Raw genomic sequence first — 16,501 nt, 5'->3', positions numbered from 1 at the left:
TGCTACCTAGACACACTAACCCCTCACTCATGCTTACCAGGACATACAGTGGGCAGAACAAGTATTGATACACTGCCGATTTGCAGTTCCTACTACCGAAAGCATGTAGAGGTCTGTAATTGTTTATCATAGGCTTACACTTCAACTGTGAGAGACGGAATTCTAAAACAAAAATCCAGAAGAATCACATTGTATGATTTTTAAGTAATTATTTGCATTTTATTGCATGACATAAGTCATTGATCACCTACCAACCAGTAAGAAATTCCGCTCTCACAGCACCGTTCAGGTTTGTACTCTTAAGAAGTCCCTTCGCTGTCTCCATCTAGTTACCGGTTATACTGCACCTGTTTGAACTCGTTACCTGTATAACAAAGACACCTGTCCCACACCACTCAACTCAAAACAGACTCCAACCTCGACATATACAGGATGCTACCCTAAACAACATAACCCTCACTCTAAATCAAAACTCCAAACCTACAACCTGATTTTGGATGGAATTACATGGAAGGCTTCCTACATTCAAGGATTATTATTCCCAAACTATATATCAAATACTCTGGCAAACAAGCAGAGACCTGAAAACCCCATCCAACCTGGAGCTGAGTGAGTAATACTTAGTCTGAAGCAGTTTTTTTAACTTTCAAAAGTCAAGAAGAAAAATACATTACAATGATATATTTTACTTAATAAGGACTGAATGCTCAGGCTACCAAGCTTTGCTAGGACAAAGAGATAGAACTTCAATTAGCACTGACGTGTGAAGCGAGAAGTGTCGAAGCCTTTGAGCCCAACAAATRGCAGGCTACCCCACCCAGATCCAGAGTCCAGAGGCCTTGTAGCCCCCTCATGCTGTTCAAAGACCATCCACAGGCATTTTCTACAAGAAATCTGCCTCCAGAAATATAAGCTTCTCCCAAGTGGGTGGGACACCTACTCCCATTGCCTGCTGTACTGCTTCTTGGATTCCACCTGTCGATTTGTACACCGTCTGCCCTGGCCTATCTCCCTCTGTCTTGTACAGGTACACCCCCCTCAACTACCTCTCTCAAAGAGTGCAATGTATAAAGTCAGAAAATCTGCTGTCTCAGCCACTGCCTGTCACCAAGGGAGTACCCCAAGGCCCAATCCTAGACCCCATAGCTCAGGCAGTAGGAAGCTCTCTCATACATTTATATGCAGATGATACAGTCTTATACTCAGCTGGCCCCTCCCCGGATTTTGTGTGACATGCTCTACAACAAAGCTTTCTTAGTATCCAACAAGCTTTCTCTGCCCTAAACCTTGTTCTGAACACCTCCAAAACAAAGGTTATGTGGTTTGGTAAAAAGAATGCCCCTCTCCCCACAGGTGTGATTACTACCTCTGTGGGTTTAGAGCTTGAGGTAGTCACCTCATGCAAGTACTTGGGAGTATGGCTAGACAGTACACTGTCCTTCTCTCAGCAAATATCAAAGCTGCAGGCTAAAGTTACATCTAAACAGGGTTTCCTCTAACGTAATCGCTCCTCTTTCACCACAGCTGCCAAACTAACCCTGATTCAGATGACCATCCTACCCATGCTAGTCGCTCTGGATAAGAGCGTCTGCTAAATGACTTAAATACAAATGTTAAATGTAGATTACGGAGACATCATTTAGAGATCAGCAGGTAAGGGTGCTCTCGAACAGTTGGATGTTCTTTACCATTCGGCCATCAGATTTGTCACCAATGTTCCCTATAGGACACATCACTGCACTCTATACTCCTCTGTAACTGGTCATCTCTGTATACCCGTCGCAAGGCCCACTGGTTGATGCTTATTTATAAAACCCTCTAAGGCCTCACTCCCCCCTCTCTGAGGTATCTACTGCATCCCTCATCCTCCACATACAACACCCGTTCTGCCAGTCACATTCTGTTAAAGGTCCCCAAAGCACACACATCCCTGGGTCGCTCCTCTTTTCAGTTCGCTGTAGCTAGCGACTGGAACGAGCTGCAGCAAACACTCAAACTGGACAGTTTTATCTCAATCTCAATGTCTCACTTGTCGATTTTGTCCTGTATTTATATGTTATTTAAWAAATATATATATATATTTAATCCCAGCCCCCGTCCCCGCAGGTCTTTTGCCTTTTGGTCATCGTTGTAAATAAGAATTCTTCTTCACTGACTTGCCTAGTTAAATAAACGTAAAATAAAATAAATAAAGTAAAATTGAACATCCATATATGGCCAGCTATGTAAACTTTAACATTGATTTATCCTGCAATAGATGTTGTTCAATTGGTAACATACATTTTGTCTTCTTCTAATGCCTCTTAAGGGGAAAGTAATCTAAAAGTAACGGAATGTAATCAGATTACATTTCCGAGTTTGGGTAATCCAAAAGTTACATTACCGATTACAAATCTGGACAGGTAACTAGTAACTGTGATGGATTACATTTAGAAAGTAACCTACCTAACCCTGTATGTTATCATACATACTCACCTCCCAGCAGCATCTCCTGCAGTAGGTTGTCTATCTTGGCCAGGCCACAGAGTTTAACAAACTGCAGTTGTTCTATCATCTGCCAGGTGATGGACTGTAGAGTAGGCAGCAGTAGCAGCAGCTCTCCAAACCTCCCTCTVGAGTCATACTGACGGTCGTTAATATAGTCCTCTAGACTCATCTGGACCTGCAGACGCATCGCCTTGATCTTAGACGGATCACGCAGAGACTTGGCATCTGGAGAGAAGGAGGGATGGAATGATGATGGAGGGAGAGAAAGGATATGTGAATCAAATCAAATCAAACTTTATTTGTCACATGCACCGAATACAAGTGTAGACCTTACCGTGAAATGCTTACTTACAAGCCCTTAACCAACAATGCAGTTCAAGAAAGAGCTAAGAAAATATTTACCAAATAACCTGAAGTAAAAAAGAAACAGAATAAAATAACAATAACGAGGCTATATACAGGCGGTACCGGTAACGAGTCAATGTGCGGGGTACAGGTTAGTCGAGGTAATTTGTACATGTAGGTAGGGGTAAAGWGACTATGCATAGATAATAAACAGCAAGTAGCAGCAGTTTAAAAACAAATGGGGGGGTGTCAATGTAAATAGTCTGGGTGGTCATTTGATTAATTATTCAGCAGTAGTATGGCTTGGGGGTAGAAGCTGTTAAGGAGCCTTTTGGCCCTAGACTTGGCGCTCCGGTACTGCTTGCCATGYGGTAGCAGAGAGAACAGTCTATGACTTGGGTGACTGGAGTCTTTGACAATTTTTGGGGCTTTCCTCTGACACCGCCTAGTATATACAGTTGAAGTCGGAAGTTTACATACACTTAGGTTGGAGTCATTAAAAGTAGTTTTTCAACCACTCAAACTATAGTTTTGGCAAGTCGGTTAGGACATCTACTTTGTGCATGACACAAGTAATTTTTTCCAACAATTATTTGCAACAGATTATTTCACTTTTAATTGACTGTATCACAATTCCAGTGGGTTAGAGGTTTACATACACTAAGTTGACTGTGCCTTTAAACAGCTTGGAAAATTCCAGAAAATTATGTCATGGCTTTAGAAGCTTCTGATAGGTTAATTGACATAATTTGAGTCAATTTGGAGGTGTACCTGTGGATGTATTTCAAGGCCTACCTTCAAACTCAGTGCTCTTTGCTTGACTTCATGGGAAAATCAAGTCAGCCAAGACCTCAGAAAAAATTGTAGATCTCCACAAGTCTGATTCATCATTGGGAGAAATTTCCAAACGCCTGAAGGTACCACGTTCATCTGTACAAACAATAGTACGAAGTATAAACACCATGGGACCACGCAGCCGTCATCAGCACAGGAAGGAGACACGTTCTGTCTCCTAGAGTGTACTTTGGTGCAATAAGTGCAAATCAATCCAGAACAACAGCAAAGGACATTGTGAAGATGCTGGAGGAAACCGGTACAAAAGTATCTACAGTGGGGCAAAAAAGTATTTAGTCAGCCACAATTGTGCAAGTTCTCCCACTTAAAAAGATGAGAGAGGCCTGTAATTTTCATCATAGGTACACATCAACCATGACAGACAAAATAGAGAAAAAAAAATCCAGAAAATCACATTGTAGGATTTTTTAATGAATTTATTTGCAAATTATGGTGGAAAATAAGTTTTGGTCAATAACAAAAGTTTATCTCAATACTTTGTTATATACCCTTTGTTGGCAATTACAGAGGTCAAACGTTTTTCTGTAAGTCTTCACAAGGTTTTCACACACTGTTGCTGGTATTTTGGCCCATTCCTCCATGCAGATTCCTCTAGAGCAGTGATGTTTTAGGGCTGTTGCTGGCAACACGGACTTTCAACTCCTCCAAAGATTTTCTATGGGGTTGAGATCTGGAGACTGGATAGGCCACTCCAGGACCTTGAAATGCTTCTTACGAAGCCACTCATTCGTTGCCCGGGGGTGTGTTTGGGATCATTGTCATGCTGAAAGACCCAGCCACGTTTCATCTTCAATGCCCTTGCTGATGGAAGGAGGTTTTCACTCAAAATCTCACGATACATGGCACCATTCATTCTGTCTTTTACCAGGATCAGTCGTCCTGGTCCCTTTGCAGAAAAACAGCCCCAAAGCATGATGTTTTCCACCCCATGCTTCACAGTAGGTATGGTGTTCTTTGGATGCAACTCAGCATTCTTTGTCCTCCAAACACGACGAGTTGAGTTTTTACCAAAAAGTTCTATTTTGGTTTCATCTGACCATATGACATTCTCCCAATCTTCTTCTGGATCATCCAAATGCTCTCTAGCAAACTTCAGACGGGCCTGGACATGTACTGGTTTAAGCAGGGGAACACGTCTGGCACTGCAGGATTTAGTCCCTGGCGGCGTAGTGTGTTACTGATGGTAGGCTTGGTTACTTTGGTCCCAGCTCTCTGCAGGTCATTTTCTAGGTCCCCCGTGTGGTTTCTGGGATTTTTGCTCCACCGTTCTTGTGATAATTTTGACCCCACGGGGTGAGATCTTGCGTGGAGCCCAAGATCGAGGAGATTATAAGTGGTCTTGTATGTCTTCCATTTCCTAATAATTGCTCCCCAAGTTGATTTCTCAAACCAAGTGCTTACCTATTGCAGATTCAGTCTTCCCAGCCTGGTGCAGGTCTACAATTTTGTTTCTGGTGTCCTTTGACAGCTCTTTGGTCTTGGCCATGTGGAGTTTGGAGTGTGACTGTTTGAGGTTGTGGACAGGTGTCTTTTATACTGATAACAAGTTCAAACAGGTGCCATTAATACAGGTAACGAGTGGAGGACAGAGGAGCCTCTTAAAGAAGAAGTTACAGGTCTTGAGAGCCAGAAATCTTGCTTGTTTGTAGATTACCAAATACTTATTGTCTGTCATAGTTGAAGTGTACCTATTGTCACGTTCCTGACCTTGTTTTCCTTTTGTATTGTTGTGTTTAGTGGGTCAGGACGTGAGATGGGTGGGCAGTCTGTGTTGTTTGTTCTATGTTAAGTGTCAGGTTTAATTGACCTTGTATGGCTCTCAATCAGAGGCAGTGTGTTTTCGTTTTCCTCTGATTGAGAGACATACATAGGGAGGTTGTTTCACATTGTTTGTCGTGGGTGGTTGTCGCTGTGTCTGTGTTTATTGCGCCACACGGTACTGTCTCGTCTCTCGTTCGTTCTTTCCTGTTCATGAGTGCATTGTTTTTTATGTTCACCAGTTCAGGTCTGTTTAAGTCGTTTGTTGTTTTGTAGTTTATGCAAGTATAAGTTTTTGTGTTCGTCTTCGTCAGCAAATAAATCTATATGTATTCACAACCCGCTGCACCTTGGTTTAATCCCCTGCTCCTCCTCTTCGGATGAAGAGGAGGAGGAGAGTCGTTACAGAACCACCCACCAAATTACCAGAACCAAGCAGCGGGGAAAAGGACAGCAACCGCAGAAATCCCAGGACTTGTGGACTTGGGAGGACGAGTTGAACGGAGAAAGGACCCTGGGCACAGGCCTGGGGAGTATCGCCGCCCCAAAGCTGAGCTGGAGGAAGCGAAAGCTGAGCGGCGGCGATATGAGGAGGCAGCACGGCAGCGGGACAGGTACGAGAGGCAACCCCAGAATTTTTTTGGGGGGGCTAGAGAGGAGTGTGCCTAAGCCAGGTAGCAGACCTGAGCGCACTCCTCGTGCTTATTATAAGCATCGCGTCACTGGTCAGGCACCGTGTTATGCGGTTAAGCGCACGGTGTCGCCAGTGCGTGCCCATAGCCCGGTGCGCTATAGAGCAGCCCCCGAAAGTGTCATGTGAGTGTGGGCATCCAGCCGGGGCGTATTGTGCCTGCTCAGCGCGTCTGGTCCTCCGGTACGCAGTTTCGGTCCAGGGTATCCTGCGCCGCTCTGCGTGCTGTGTCTCCGGAGCGCTGGGAGGGGTGCAGTGCGTCCTATGCCTACGCTCCGCTCGTACCGGGCAAATGTGGTAGTGGAGTCTAAGAGAGAAGTGCGCGTAGTAGGCACTAGATCTCCAGTGCTCATCCACAGCCCGGTTCAACCTGTGCCTGCACTCTGGAGGGTACGGGCTGGTGTAGTATTCCAGCCTGGGGGAGTGGTGCCAAGGCTGCGCACCAGAGCTCCAGTACTCCCACAAGCCCAGTCCTTCAGGTGCCTCGTAACATCAAGCCTCCTGTAGGTCTCTCCAGCCTGGTGGGTCCTGTGGCAGCCCCACGCACCAGGCTGTCTCTCCGTCTCCTCCCTACAGGTGTGCCCATCTGCCCAGCGGCGCCTGAACTGCCCGTCTGCCCAGCGGCGCCTGAACTGCCCGCTGCCCAGCGGCGCCTGAACTGCCCGTCTGCCCAGCGGCGCCTGAACTGCCCGTCTGCCCCAGCGGCGCCTGAACTGCCCGTCTGCCCGCGCCTGAATGCCTCTGCCCAGCGGCACCTGAACTGCCAGTCTGCCCAATGGCGCCTGAACTGTCCGTCTGCCCAACGGCGCCTGAACTGCCCGTCTGTCATGAGCCTGCAAAGCTGCCCGTCTGTCATGAGCCTGCAAAGCTGCCCGTCTGCCATGAGCCTGCAAAGCCGCCCGTCTGCCAAGAGCCTACAGAGCCGTCCGCCAGACAGGAGCCGCTAGAGCCTTCCGCCAGACCGGATCAGCCAGAGCTTCCGCCAGACGCGATCAGCCAGAGCCTTCCGCCAGACCGGATCAGCCAGAGCCTTCCGCCAGACCGGATCAGCCAGAGCCTTCCGCCAGACCGGATCAGCCAGAGCCTTCCGCCAGACCGGATCAGCCAGAGCCTTCCCGCCAGACCGGATCAGCAGAGCCTTCCGCCAGACCGGATCGCCAGAGCCTTCCGCCAGACCGGATCAGCAGAGCCTCCGCCAGACCGACCAGCCAGAGCCTTCCGCCAGCCAGGACCAGCCAGGCCTTCCGCCAGCCAGGACCAGCCAGAGCCTTCCGCCAGCCAGGACCAGCCAGAGCCTTCCGCCAGCCAGGACCAGCCAGAGCCTTCCGCCAGCCAGGACCAGCCAGAGCCTTCGCTAGCCAGGACCAGCCAGAGCCTTCCGCCAGCCAGGACCAGCCAGAGCCGTCCAGCCAGGACCAGCCAGAGCCGTCCAGCAGGATCCGCCAGAGCCAGCTAGCCAGGATCCGCCAGAGCCAGCCAGCCAGGATCCGCCAGCCAGTCCGGTGTTGTCCCTCAGTCCGGAGCTGCCGTCCCTCAGTCCGGGGCTGCCCCTAAATCCAGCGGGACCCATGTCTAGGGTTCCCAGTCCAAGGTCGGTGGCGAGGGTCGCCACCTTGAGGAGGCCACAGAAGCGGGGATTTATTATGGTGGGATGGGATCCACGTCCTGCGCCAGAGCCCCGCCGCGGACAGATGCCCACCCAGACCCTCCCCTAGACTTTTTTTTTATGGTGCGTCCGGAGTTCGCACCTTAAGGGGGGGTTCTGTCACGTTCCTGACCTTGTTTTCCTTTTGTATTGTTGTGTTTAGTGGGTCAGGACGTGAGATGGGTGGGCAGTCTGTGTTGTTGTTCTATGTTAAGTGTCAGGTTTAATTGACCTTGTATGGCTCTCAATCAGAGGCAGGTGTTTTCGTTTTCCTCTGATTGAGAGACATACATAGGGAGGTTGTTTCACATTGTTTGTCGTGGGTGGTTGTCGCTGTGTCTGTGTTTATTGCGCCAACGGTACTGTCTCGTCTCTCGTTCGTTCTTTCCTGTTCATGAGTGCATTGTTTTATGTTCACTTCCAGTTCAGGTCTGTTTAACGTCGTTTGTTGTTTTGTAGTTTATGCAAGTATAAGTTTTTGTGTTCGTCTTCGTCAGCAAATAAATCTATATGTATTCACAACCCGCTGCACCTTGGTTTAATCCCTGCTCTCCTCTTCGGATGAAGAGGAGGAGAGTCGTTACACCTATGATGAAAATTCCTGGCCTCTCTTATCTTTTTAAGTGGGAGAACTTGCACAATTGGTGGCTGACTAAATACTTTTTTGCCCCACTGTATATCCACAGTAAAACGAGTCCTATATCGACGTAACCTGAAAGGCCGCTCAGCAAGGAAGAAGCCACTGCTCTAAAACCGCCATAAAAAAAGCCAGACTACGGTTTGCATCTGCACATGTGGACAAAGATCTTACTTTTTAGAGAATGTCCTTGGTCTGATGAAAAAAAATAGAACTGTGTTTGGAGGAAAAAGGAGGAGGCTTGCAAGCCGAAGAACACCATCCCAACCGTGAAGCACAGGGGTCGCAGCATCATGTTGTGGGGGTGCTTTGCTGCCAGAGGCACTGGTGCACTTCACAAAATAGATGGCATCATAAGAAAGGAAAATTATATGGATATATTGAAGCAACATCTCAAGACATCAGTCAGGAAGTTAAAGCTTGGTCGCAAATGGGTCTTCCAAATGGACAATGACCCCAACATACTTCCAAAGATGTGGCAAAATGGCTTAAGGACAACAAAGTCAAGATATTGGAGTGGCCATCACAACGCCCTGACCTCAATCCTGTAGAAAATGTGTGGGCAGAACTGAAAAAGCTTGTGCGACCAAGGAAGGCCTACAAACCTGACTTAGTTACACCAGCTCTGTCAGGAGGAATGGGCCAAAATTCACCTAACTTATTGTGGGAAGCTTGTGGAAGGCTACCCGAAACATTTGACCCAAGTTAAACCATTTAAAGGCAATGCTACCAAATACTAATTGAGTGTATGTAAACTTCTGACCCACTGGGAATGTGATGAAAGAAATAAAAGCTGAAATAAATCATTCTCTCTACTATTATTCTGACATTTCACTTTCTTAAAATAAAGTGGTGATCCTAACTGACCTAAGACAGGGAACTTTTACTAGGATTAAATGTCAGAAATTGTGGAAAAACTKAGTTTAAATGTATTTGGCTATGGTGTATGTAAACTTCCGACTTCAACTGTAGGTCCTGGATGGCAGGAAGCTTGGCCCCAGTGATGTACTGGGCCGTACACACTACTCTCTGTAGCACCTTACGGTCAGATTCCGAGCAGTTGCCGTACCAGGCGGTGATGCAACTGGTCAGGATGCTCTCAATGGTGCAGTTGTAGAACTTTTTGAGGATCTGGTGACCCATGACAAATCTTTTTAGTCTCCTGAGGGGGAAAAGGTGTTGTCGTGCCCTCTTTACGACCGTCTTGGTATGTTTGGACCATGTTAGTTCATTGGTGATGTGGACACCAAGGAACTTTGAAGCTCTCAACCTGCTTCGCTACAGCCCCGTCGGTGAGAATGGGGGCCTGTTCGGCCCACCTTTTCCTGTAGTCCACAATCAGCTCCTTTGTCTTGTTCACATTGAGGGAGAGGTTGTTGTCCTGGCACCACACTGTCAGGTCTCTGACCTCCTCCCTATAGGCTGTCTCATCGTTGTTGGTAATCAGGCCTACCACTGTTGTGTCGTCAGCAAACTTAATGATGGTGTTGGAGTCGTGGTTGGCCACGCAGTTGTGGGTGAACAGGGTGTACAGGAGCGGACTAACCCCCCCCCCCCCGAGGGGCCACAGTGTTGAGGTTCAGCATGGCAGACGTGTTGTTGCCTACCCTTACCACCTGGGGGCGGCCCGTCAGGAAGTCCAGGATCCAGTTGCAGAGGGAGGTGTTTAGTCCCAGGGTCCTTAGCTTAGTGATGAGCTTTGTAGGCACTAACGCTGAGCTTTAGTCAATGAACAGCATTCTCACATAGGTGTTCCTTTTGTCCAGGTGGGAAAGGGCAGTGTGGAGTGCAATTGAGATTGCGTCGTCTGTGGATCTGTTGGGGCGGAATGCGAATTGGAGTGGGTCTAAGGTATCCGGGATGATGCTGTTGATGTGTTTCCCTTTGTAGTCCATAATAGTTTTCATGCCCTGCCACATCCGACGAGCGTCAGAGCTGGTGTTGTAGGATTCTATCTTAATCCTCTATTGACACTTTGCCTGTTTGATGGTTTGTCTGAGGGCATAGCGGGATTTCTTAGAAGCGTGCGGATTAGTGTCCCGCTCCTTGAAAGCGGCTACTCTAGCCTTTAGCTCAATGCGGATATTGCCTGTAATCCATGGCTTCTGGTTGGGATATGTACGTACGGTCACTGTGAGGATGACGTCATTGATGCAGTTATTGATGAAGCCGATGACTGAGGTGGTATACTCTTCAATGCCATTGGATGAATCCCGGGAACATATTCCAGTCTGTGCTGGCGAAACAGTTCTGTAGCATAGTATCCACGTCATCTGACCACTTCCTTATTGAGAGAGTCACTGTTACTTCCTGCTTTAGTTTTTGCTTGTAAGCAGGAATCAGGATGATATAATTATGGTCAGATGTGCCAAATGGAGGGCGAGAGAGAGCTTTCTATGCGTCTCTGTGTGTGGAGTAAAGGTGGTGTAGAGTTTTTTTCGCTCTGGTTGCACATGTGACATGCTGGTAGAAATTAGGTAAAACTGATTTAAGTTTGCCTGCATTAAAGTCCCCGGCCACTAGGAGCGCCGCTTCTGGATGAGCATTTTCTTCTTTGCTTATGGCCTTATACAGCTGGTTGAGTGCGGTCTTAGTGCCAGCATCGGTTTGTGGTGGTAAATAGACGGCTATGAATAATATAGATGAGAACTCTCTTGGTAGATAGTGTGGTCGACAGCTTATCATGAGGTACTCTACCTCAGGCGAGCAATACCTCGAGACTTATTTAATATTAGACATTAGACATCGCGCACCAGCTGTTATTGATAAATAGACACACATCCCCGCCCCTCGTCTTACCAGACGTAAATTCTCTGTCCTGCCGAWGCATGGAAAATCCCGCCATCTCTATTTTATCCATGTCGTTGTTCAGCCACGACTCGGTGAAACATAAGATATTACAGTTTTCAATGTTCCGTTGGTAGGATAGTCTTGATCGCATAACATCCATTTTGTTTTCCAGTGATTGCACGTTGGCCAATAGAACGGATGGTAGTGGAGGTTTACTCACTCGCCTACGAATTCTCAGAAGGCACCCCGACATCCGCCCCCTTTTTCTCTAYCTTTTCTTCACGCAAATATCCTTCGCGTTGGACTCGTTAAAGAAAAAATATTTGTCCAGTTGGAGGTGAGTAATTGCTGTTCTGATGTCCAGATGTTATTTTCGGTCATAAGAGACAGTAGCAGCAACATTATGTACATAATGTAATGTACATAAATAAGTAAAAAAATTAGTTACAAAAAAACTAACAAAATAGGACAGTTGATTAGGAGCCCATAAAACGGCAGCCATCCCCTCTGGCGCCATTTTTGATATGATATGAAATGATATACGTGCAGGCTTTTTGCCGTCTGCTGAAACAGAGGCAACAGAGAACAGTCAAGTGTCAATGATTAACAAAACCATTCAAATCAACTTTGTTTGGTTGAATACGGAAGCTATTGTGTGGTATATGGGCGTGTAAAAGTGGAAGGCTGCCTGAGTCGGGGTTGTTAAAGTGCTTTACCAGGGTCAAAGAAGACGAGTGCCTTGAGAGCAGCATACTCATGGTCATCTATCTGGATGTTCTGGAAGGGCAGGACCAGCTCACTTAGAATACGGTTAGCGACACGACCGATCTCTGCCTCTGCACTGCTACCATGGATCACACACCCATTACCTGGAGAGGGGGAGGGGGAGGGAAATGTGTGTTTTGGGAGAGGGGTAGGGGGGTTGAGTGTGTGTTTCTCCACATGTTGCGGGGGATGTGTGTGTGTGTGTGTGTGTGTGTGTGTAGGTGAATGTACTTGAAGCATGTCACTTACAATCCCCATTTACATTACTTATCAATTATTTTTTATAATTTTTTACCATCTACAAATCATCTGTAGGTGGCGATCCACAAAAAGTGTCTTCCATGTCTTTCTGCTGAAAAAACTGTTTAAGTCAGAGGCCTCCAAAGACTTGATCAATGATTATCTGGTTGTATAACAGGTCTACAGGGCAACCGACCTGTTAGCCTTGATATCAGCTTTAAATCAAGCTTAGCACGGCAGTATAGCAGGTTCTGATTGGTGTTACTGAGGCATAAAGGTGAAGGTGATTGCTCAGTTCTTACCAAGAAGCAGGAAGTCCTTATAAGGCATTGACCTCTTGGCCGAACCCTAGTAGGAAGGTGTTACCCTGCATGAGCCCTGAGCAGAGACTCACCTGGACAAACACACACAACACACACACACACAACACCACACACACACACACAACACACACCACACACACAACACACACCACACAGCACAGACACAGGGTGAGAAACATGACATGAGTGACCAAACCAGGCTAACAAACATATCTAGTTCAGACTCATTTGACTCTACACCATTAGTACGAACTGAAGCTAGATCCATTACTTTGTGTTTCTGGAAGGTCACAAGCACATTCAAAAGGCTTTAGAAGAGTCATGGCATAACTTTGGTAACCACTGTTCTGTTTTAGTTCCAGTCACTACTAACTAGGTGGTCATGCAGCTAAGCCCAGACTAGTCAGGTTGCTTACCTGGTCATCCAAGGGCAGCTCACCGAAGGCAGGGATGTATTTGGCCCATTCCACCAGCACTAGCAGCTGTTGTCTCATGGAGTCACAGACATCCCCCACACCAGCTGACTTCTGTTCCGACACATCTACTGCACCCCTGGGACTGGATGCGCTGATCTAGAGTGGAGACAGAGAATGAGTAGTCATGCAGATGATTGGAAACACTGATGATGATGATGATGATGATGTGTGTGTACGTGTGTGTGTACGTGTTTGTGTGTGCAGGTGCGGGTGCGTTTTACCTGTTGAGACAGTGACTCTGCCTGGGCCAGAACAGTGATAGGTGGGAGATCCTGATTGTCCTGAATGTTTCTTCTGGAGCTGATACGATCTCTCTCATTCTGAACCGCTGAAATACACACACACACACACACACACACATCCACCATCACACACACACACACACACAAACACATCAGATCAGAGCTATTAGTATGATATTACCATGTTACCATTTCCAGAATCTAAGGTATAGGACTGAGAAACACATATATTCAAGTCCCAGTTTGCCTATCCCCGGAATTTGCTACAGTATCATAATAATCATTTGAATAGCTGACTTTTAGTTCAGACCAAACCATGCAGGAGAACAGGCTGTGTAGAGAGGTGAAGTCAAAAGTTAACCAATAGCAGCCCTGAACAACATGTCTGAAAGGCACACGATTGGGTGTCATAAAGCTCTCTGCCAAGGTTACAGGGCCCATAAACACACACACACACACACACACACACACACACACACACACACACACACACACACACACACACACACACACACACACACACACAATCCTTTTCTGATATCCGTCATAAACACAGTGTTCTCTGAATAATCTTGTTTAGTTTATGGCAACCCTTGTTCCAGCCTCCCAGCCCTGATGCCTTCCTCACACTGACTGCTTGATTTGTTTAATTTGAGAGTACAGAGCAGGTGCTGGAGCAAAAGCCTGCACATTGATGGAGATGAGCGCCATATTCTATTGGTATTCAGTAATACTGATGGTTCTGGTTTGATGTGGCCAACCTTCTTTCTTCATGCCAGCTCTGAAACACTTGTGGAGTCTGCAGAACCGACACTGGTTCCTCTTGTCCTTGTCCACCACACACTGACGGTTAAACCTGGAGACGCAAAGACAGATTACTGTCAATATCTTAACTCTATGGGCCTACCTTGTAGTTCTGTTCGTTGCAATATGACTACACTCTTAGAAAAAATGGTTCCAAAAGGGGTTTTCGGCTGTCCCCATGAGAGCACCCTTTTTGGTTTCAGGTAGGACCCTTTGGGTTCCAGGTAGAACCCTCTGTGGAAAGTCATGGAACCCCAAAAGGTTCTACCTGGCACCAAAAAGGGTTCCGAAGAACCCTTGTCGGTTCTAGATAGCACCTTTTTCTAAGAGTGTACTGTACCTGCAGGAGTGTAATGTTAATATTGTGTCTGTTAGTGTAGACATAGGCTCTGGCAGCTGCAGCTATAGGCTGGAAACACAAACACACACTCCCCTACCTGCAGGAGTAGATGTGGTTCTTGCGTATGGACCGTCTGAAGAAGCCTTTACATCCATCACAGCTGGAAGCTCCATAGTGTTTCCCTGTAGCCTTGTCTCCACATATGGCACAGTTAGAGTTCACAACATCTGCCTGGGACAGGCCCGGCTCCGCTGGCATACTGTCTGGAACACACACATTATCCAAAGACTGGGTTAGACCGCTGAGCTGAAGTCTATAGGTATTAGTGCAGGGAGCTAATACAAGTTTTATGGCCTCAGAAAAGGTTACTCATCGTGCATGTACACGCACACACACACACACACGCACGCACGCACGCACACACACACGCACACACGCATCCTCCTGGCATCAGAAAACCTCCTCAATTGAAATAGAGAATCAATCATTCCTTTGTGCATGTGAAATCAAGGCATCTTGACAAAGGAAGAGAATGACTCAGATCTGTACTAGCTGACTGGTATCTGTATGGTGACAGATAGGGAAATGGCTTGATTAGGAAAGCCTTTGGTGCTTTTATCTGGGATACATGTGAAGGACAGCAATAATATTAAACCTCACTCCAAAACCATGCAAGGTTAGGGTTGATCTAGTTTTTCTATATCTCCATGGCTCCAGAGATGAGAAGAGCCTTCAAAACTCAGAACCAGACCAAGTCCCAACCTCCACAGACCCAGACTTAGAACAAGAACCAGCGTATTGGGACCCAGACCCAGACCCCATGTGATGTCAAGACCAAAACCATGAGATCAAGACTTATAAATATAGCAACAAAAACACACCAGAAAAATTCTTGCATATACCAACCACGTCCAAGGTGGAGGAATACATCTTGGCAATGCCAGAGAAAAGAAAGTCAATGTTTGACCAACTTTCCTTTTATCCATCAACGTGTTGAGATGACAACTTCTCCTCTTACTGTAGGCCCACAATAAACCTGTCTTTATGACACACTGCAGATTCACATCCTAACAGACCTCTTATCACTCATGGATTATTCATTCATGGATAAATGCAATATTCAACTGTGTTTTAAGTGCAGTAATGAGTGTGAGTGTATAAGTAGAATGACAAACTACATGTCTACGTATGTAAACTATGCGTGTGTGTGTGTGTGTGTGTGTGTTTTTGTGTGCGTGTGGGTCCACTCACCTCCCCCACCATAGAGGACGTCAGCATGATCGAAGCCCAGGGTGCTGTACGTTGGGTCCAGTCCCTCACTGTAGTTGGCTACATCCATGTCCAACAGAGAGTTACTCACTGACACAGATGGATACTTCATCCCTCGCTTTCTTTCCCTCTGTCACTGTCTCTCTCTCCTTTTACTGGCTCTTCTCCCTCTGTCTCTTTTTCTCTTCCCGTCTTTCTCTCTGTCTCTGTTTATTTCTTCCAATTTCTTTCACTATCACTTTCTGTCTATTTCTTCTTCTTCTTAACCTTCTTCTTCTTCACTTTCTTCTTCTTCTTCTTAACCTTCTTTCTCTTCTTCACTTTCTTCTTCTTCTTAACCTTCTTCTTCACCTTCTTCTTCTTCTGTCACATACAGTTCTTCCACCTTTCGGAGTGCAGAAGGTAACCTATGGTCCCTGCCATTTGATTGGTCACCTACAACGAAAGTGGGTGGGCCTTGACGAAGGCATCTCACCTAGTTACACATTACTTATCTCTTTCTTTTATCTGTCCTTATTTCCCTCACTTATCACAGGGTTGGAGAGATAGGGGAGAGATAGATATTCTCTGTTTGTGAGACATATTGGCAAGTTTGACAGGGTGGTGACGATGTCATTAGGTGTGTGTGTTTGTGGCCAGTATTCTGTGGCCTCCATAGCCTGCCTAATCTAATCAATGGCAGAGCAATACAACAGCATCTAATCTACAAAAAACATCACTGATACCACCCATTGACTCCCATTGACTCCCATCAACTTCCCTCTATCATTTTGTATTGCTGATCATAAAGAAGACATGGTTGACCCTCTACTCCCACTATTCACATAGTTTCAC

General features: G+C 46.5%; 1 protein-coding gene across 1 annotated transcript in view; it reads right to left on the bottom strand.

Annotated features, from left to right (window-relative positions):
- Positions 1 to 15,927, bottom strand: part of hnf4g (hepatocyte nuclear factor 4, gamma) — a 23,562-nt gene extending 7,635 nt beyond the window's left edge. Inside the window, 9 exon segments of the mRNA XM_024000926.2 lie at positions 2,476 to 2,712; positions 11,925 to 12,077; positions 12,516 to 12,561; positions 12,564 to 12,602; positions 12,953 to 13,108; positions 13,234 to 13,340; positions 14,016 to 14,110; positions 14,496 to 14,661; positions 15,650 to 15,927. Of these exon segments, the coding sequence (XP_023856694.1) occupies positions 2,476 to 2,712; positions 11,925 to 12,077; positions 12,516 to 12,561; positions 12,564 to 12,602; positions 12,953 to 13,108; positions 13,234 to 13,340; positions 14,016 to 14,110; positions 14,496 to 14,661; positions 15,650 to 15,779 (1,129 nt within the window). The 5' untranslated portion in view covers positions 15,780 to 15,927.
- Between the last annotated feature and the right edge of the window lie 574 nt (positions 15,928 to 16,501).

This window comes from Salvelinus sp. IW2-2015, linkage group LG14 (genome assembly GCF_002910315.2).
Source record: "Salvelinus sp. IW2-2015 linkage group LG14, ASM291031v2, whole genome shotgun sequence".
Classification (NCBI taxonomy): Eukaryota; Metazoa; Chordata; class Actinopteri; order Salmoniformes; family Salmonidae; genus Salvelinus; species Salvelinus sp. IW2-2015.
This window is presented reverse-complemented; position numbering and strand designations above follow the sequence as displayed.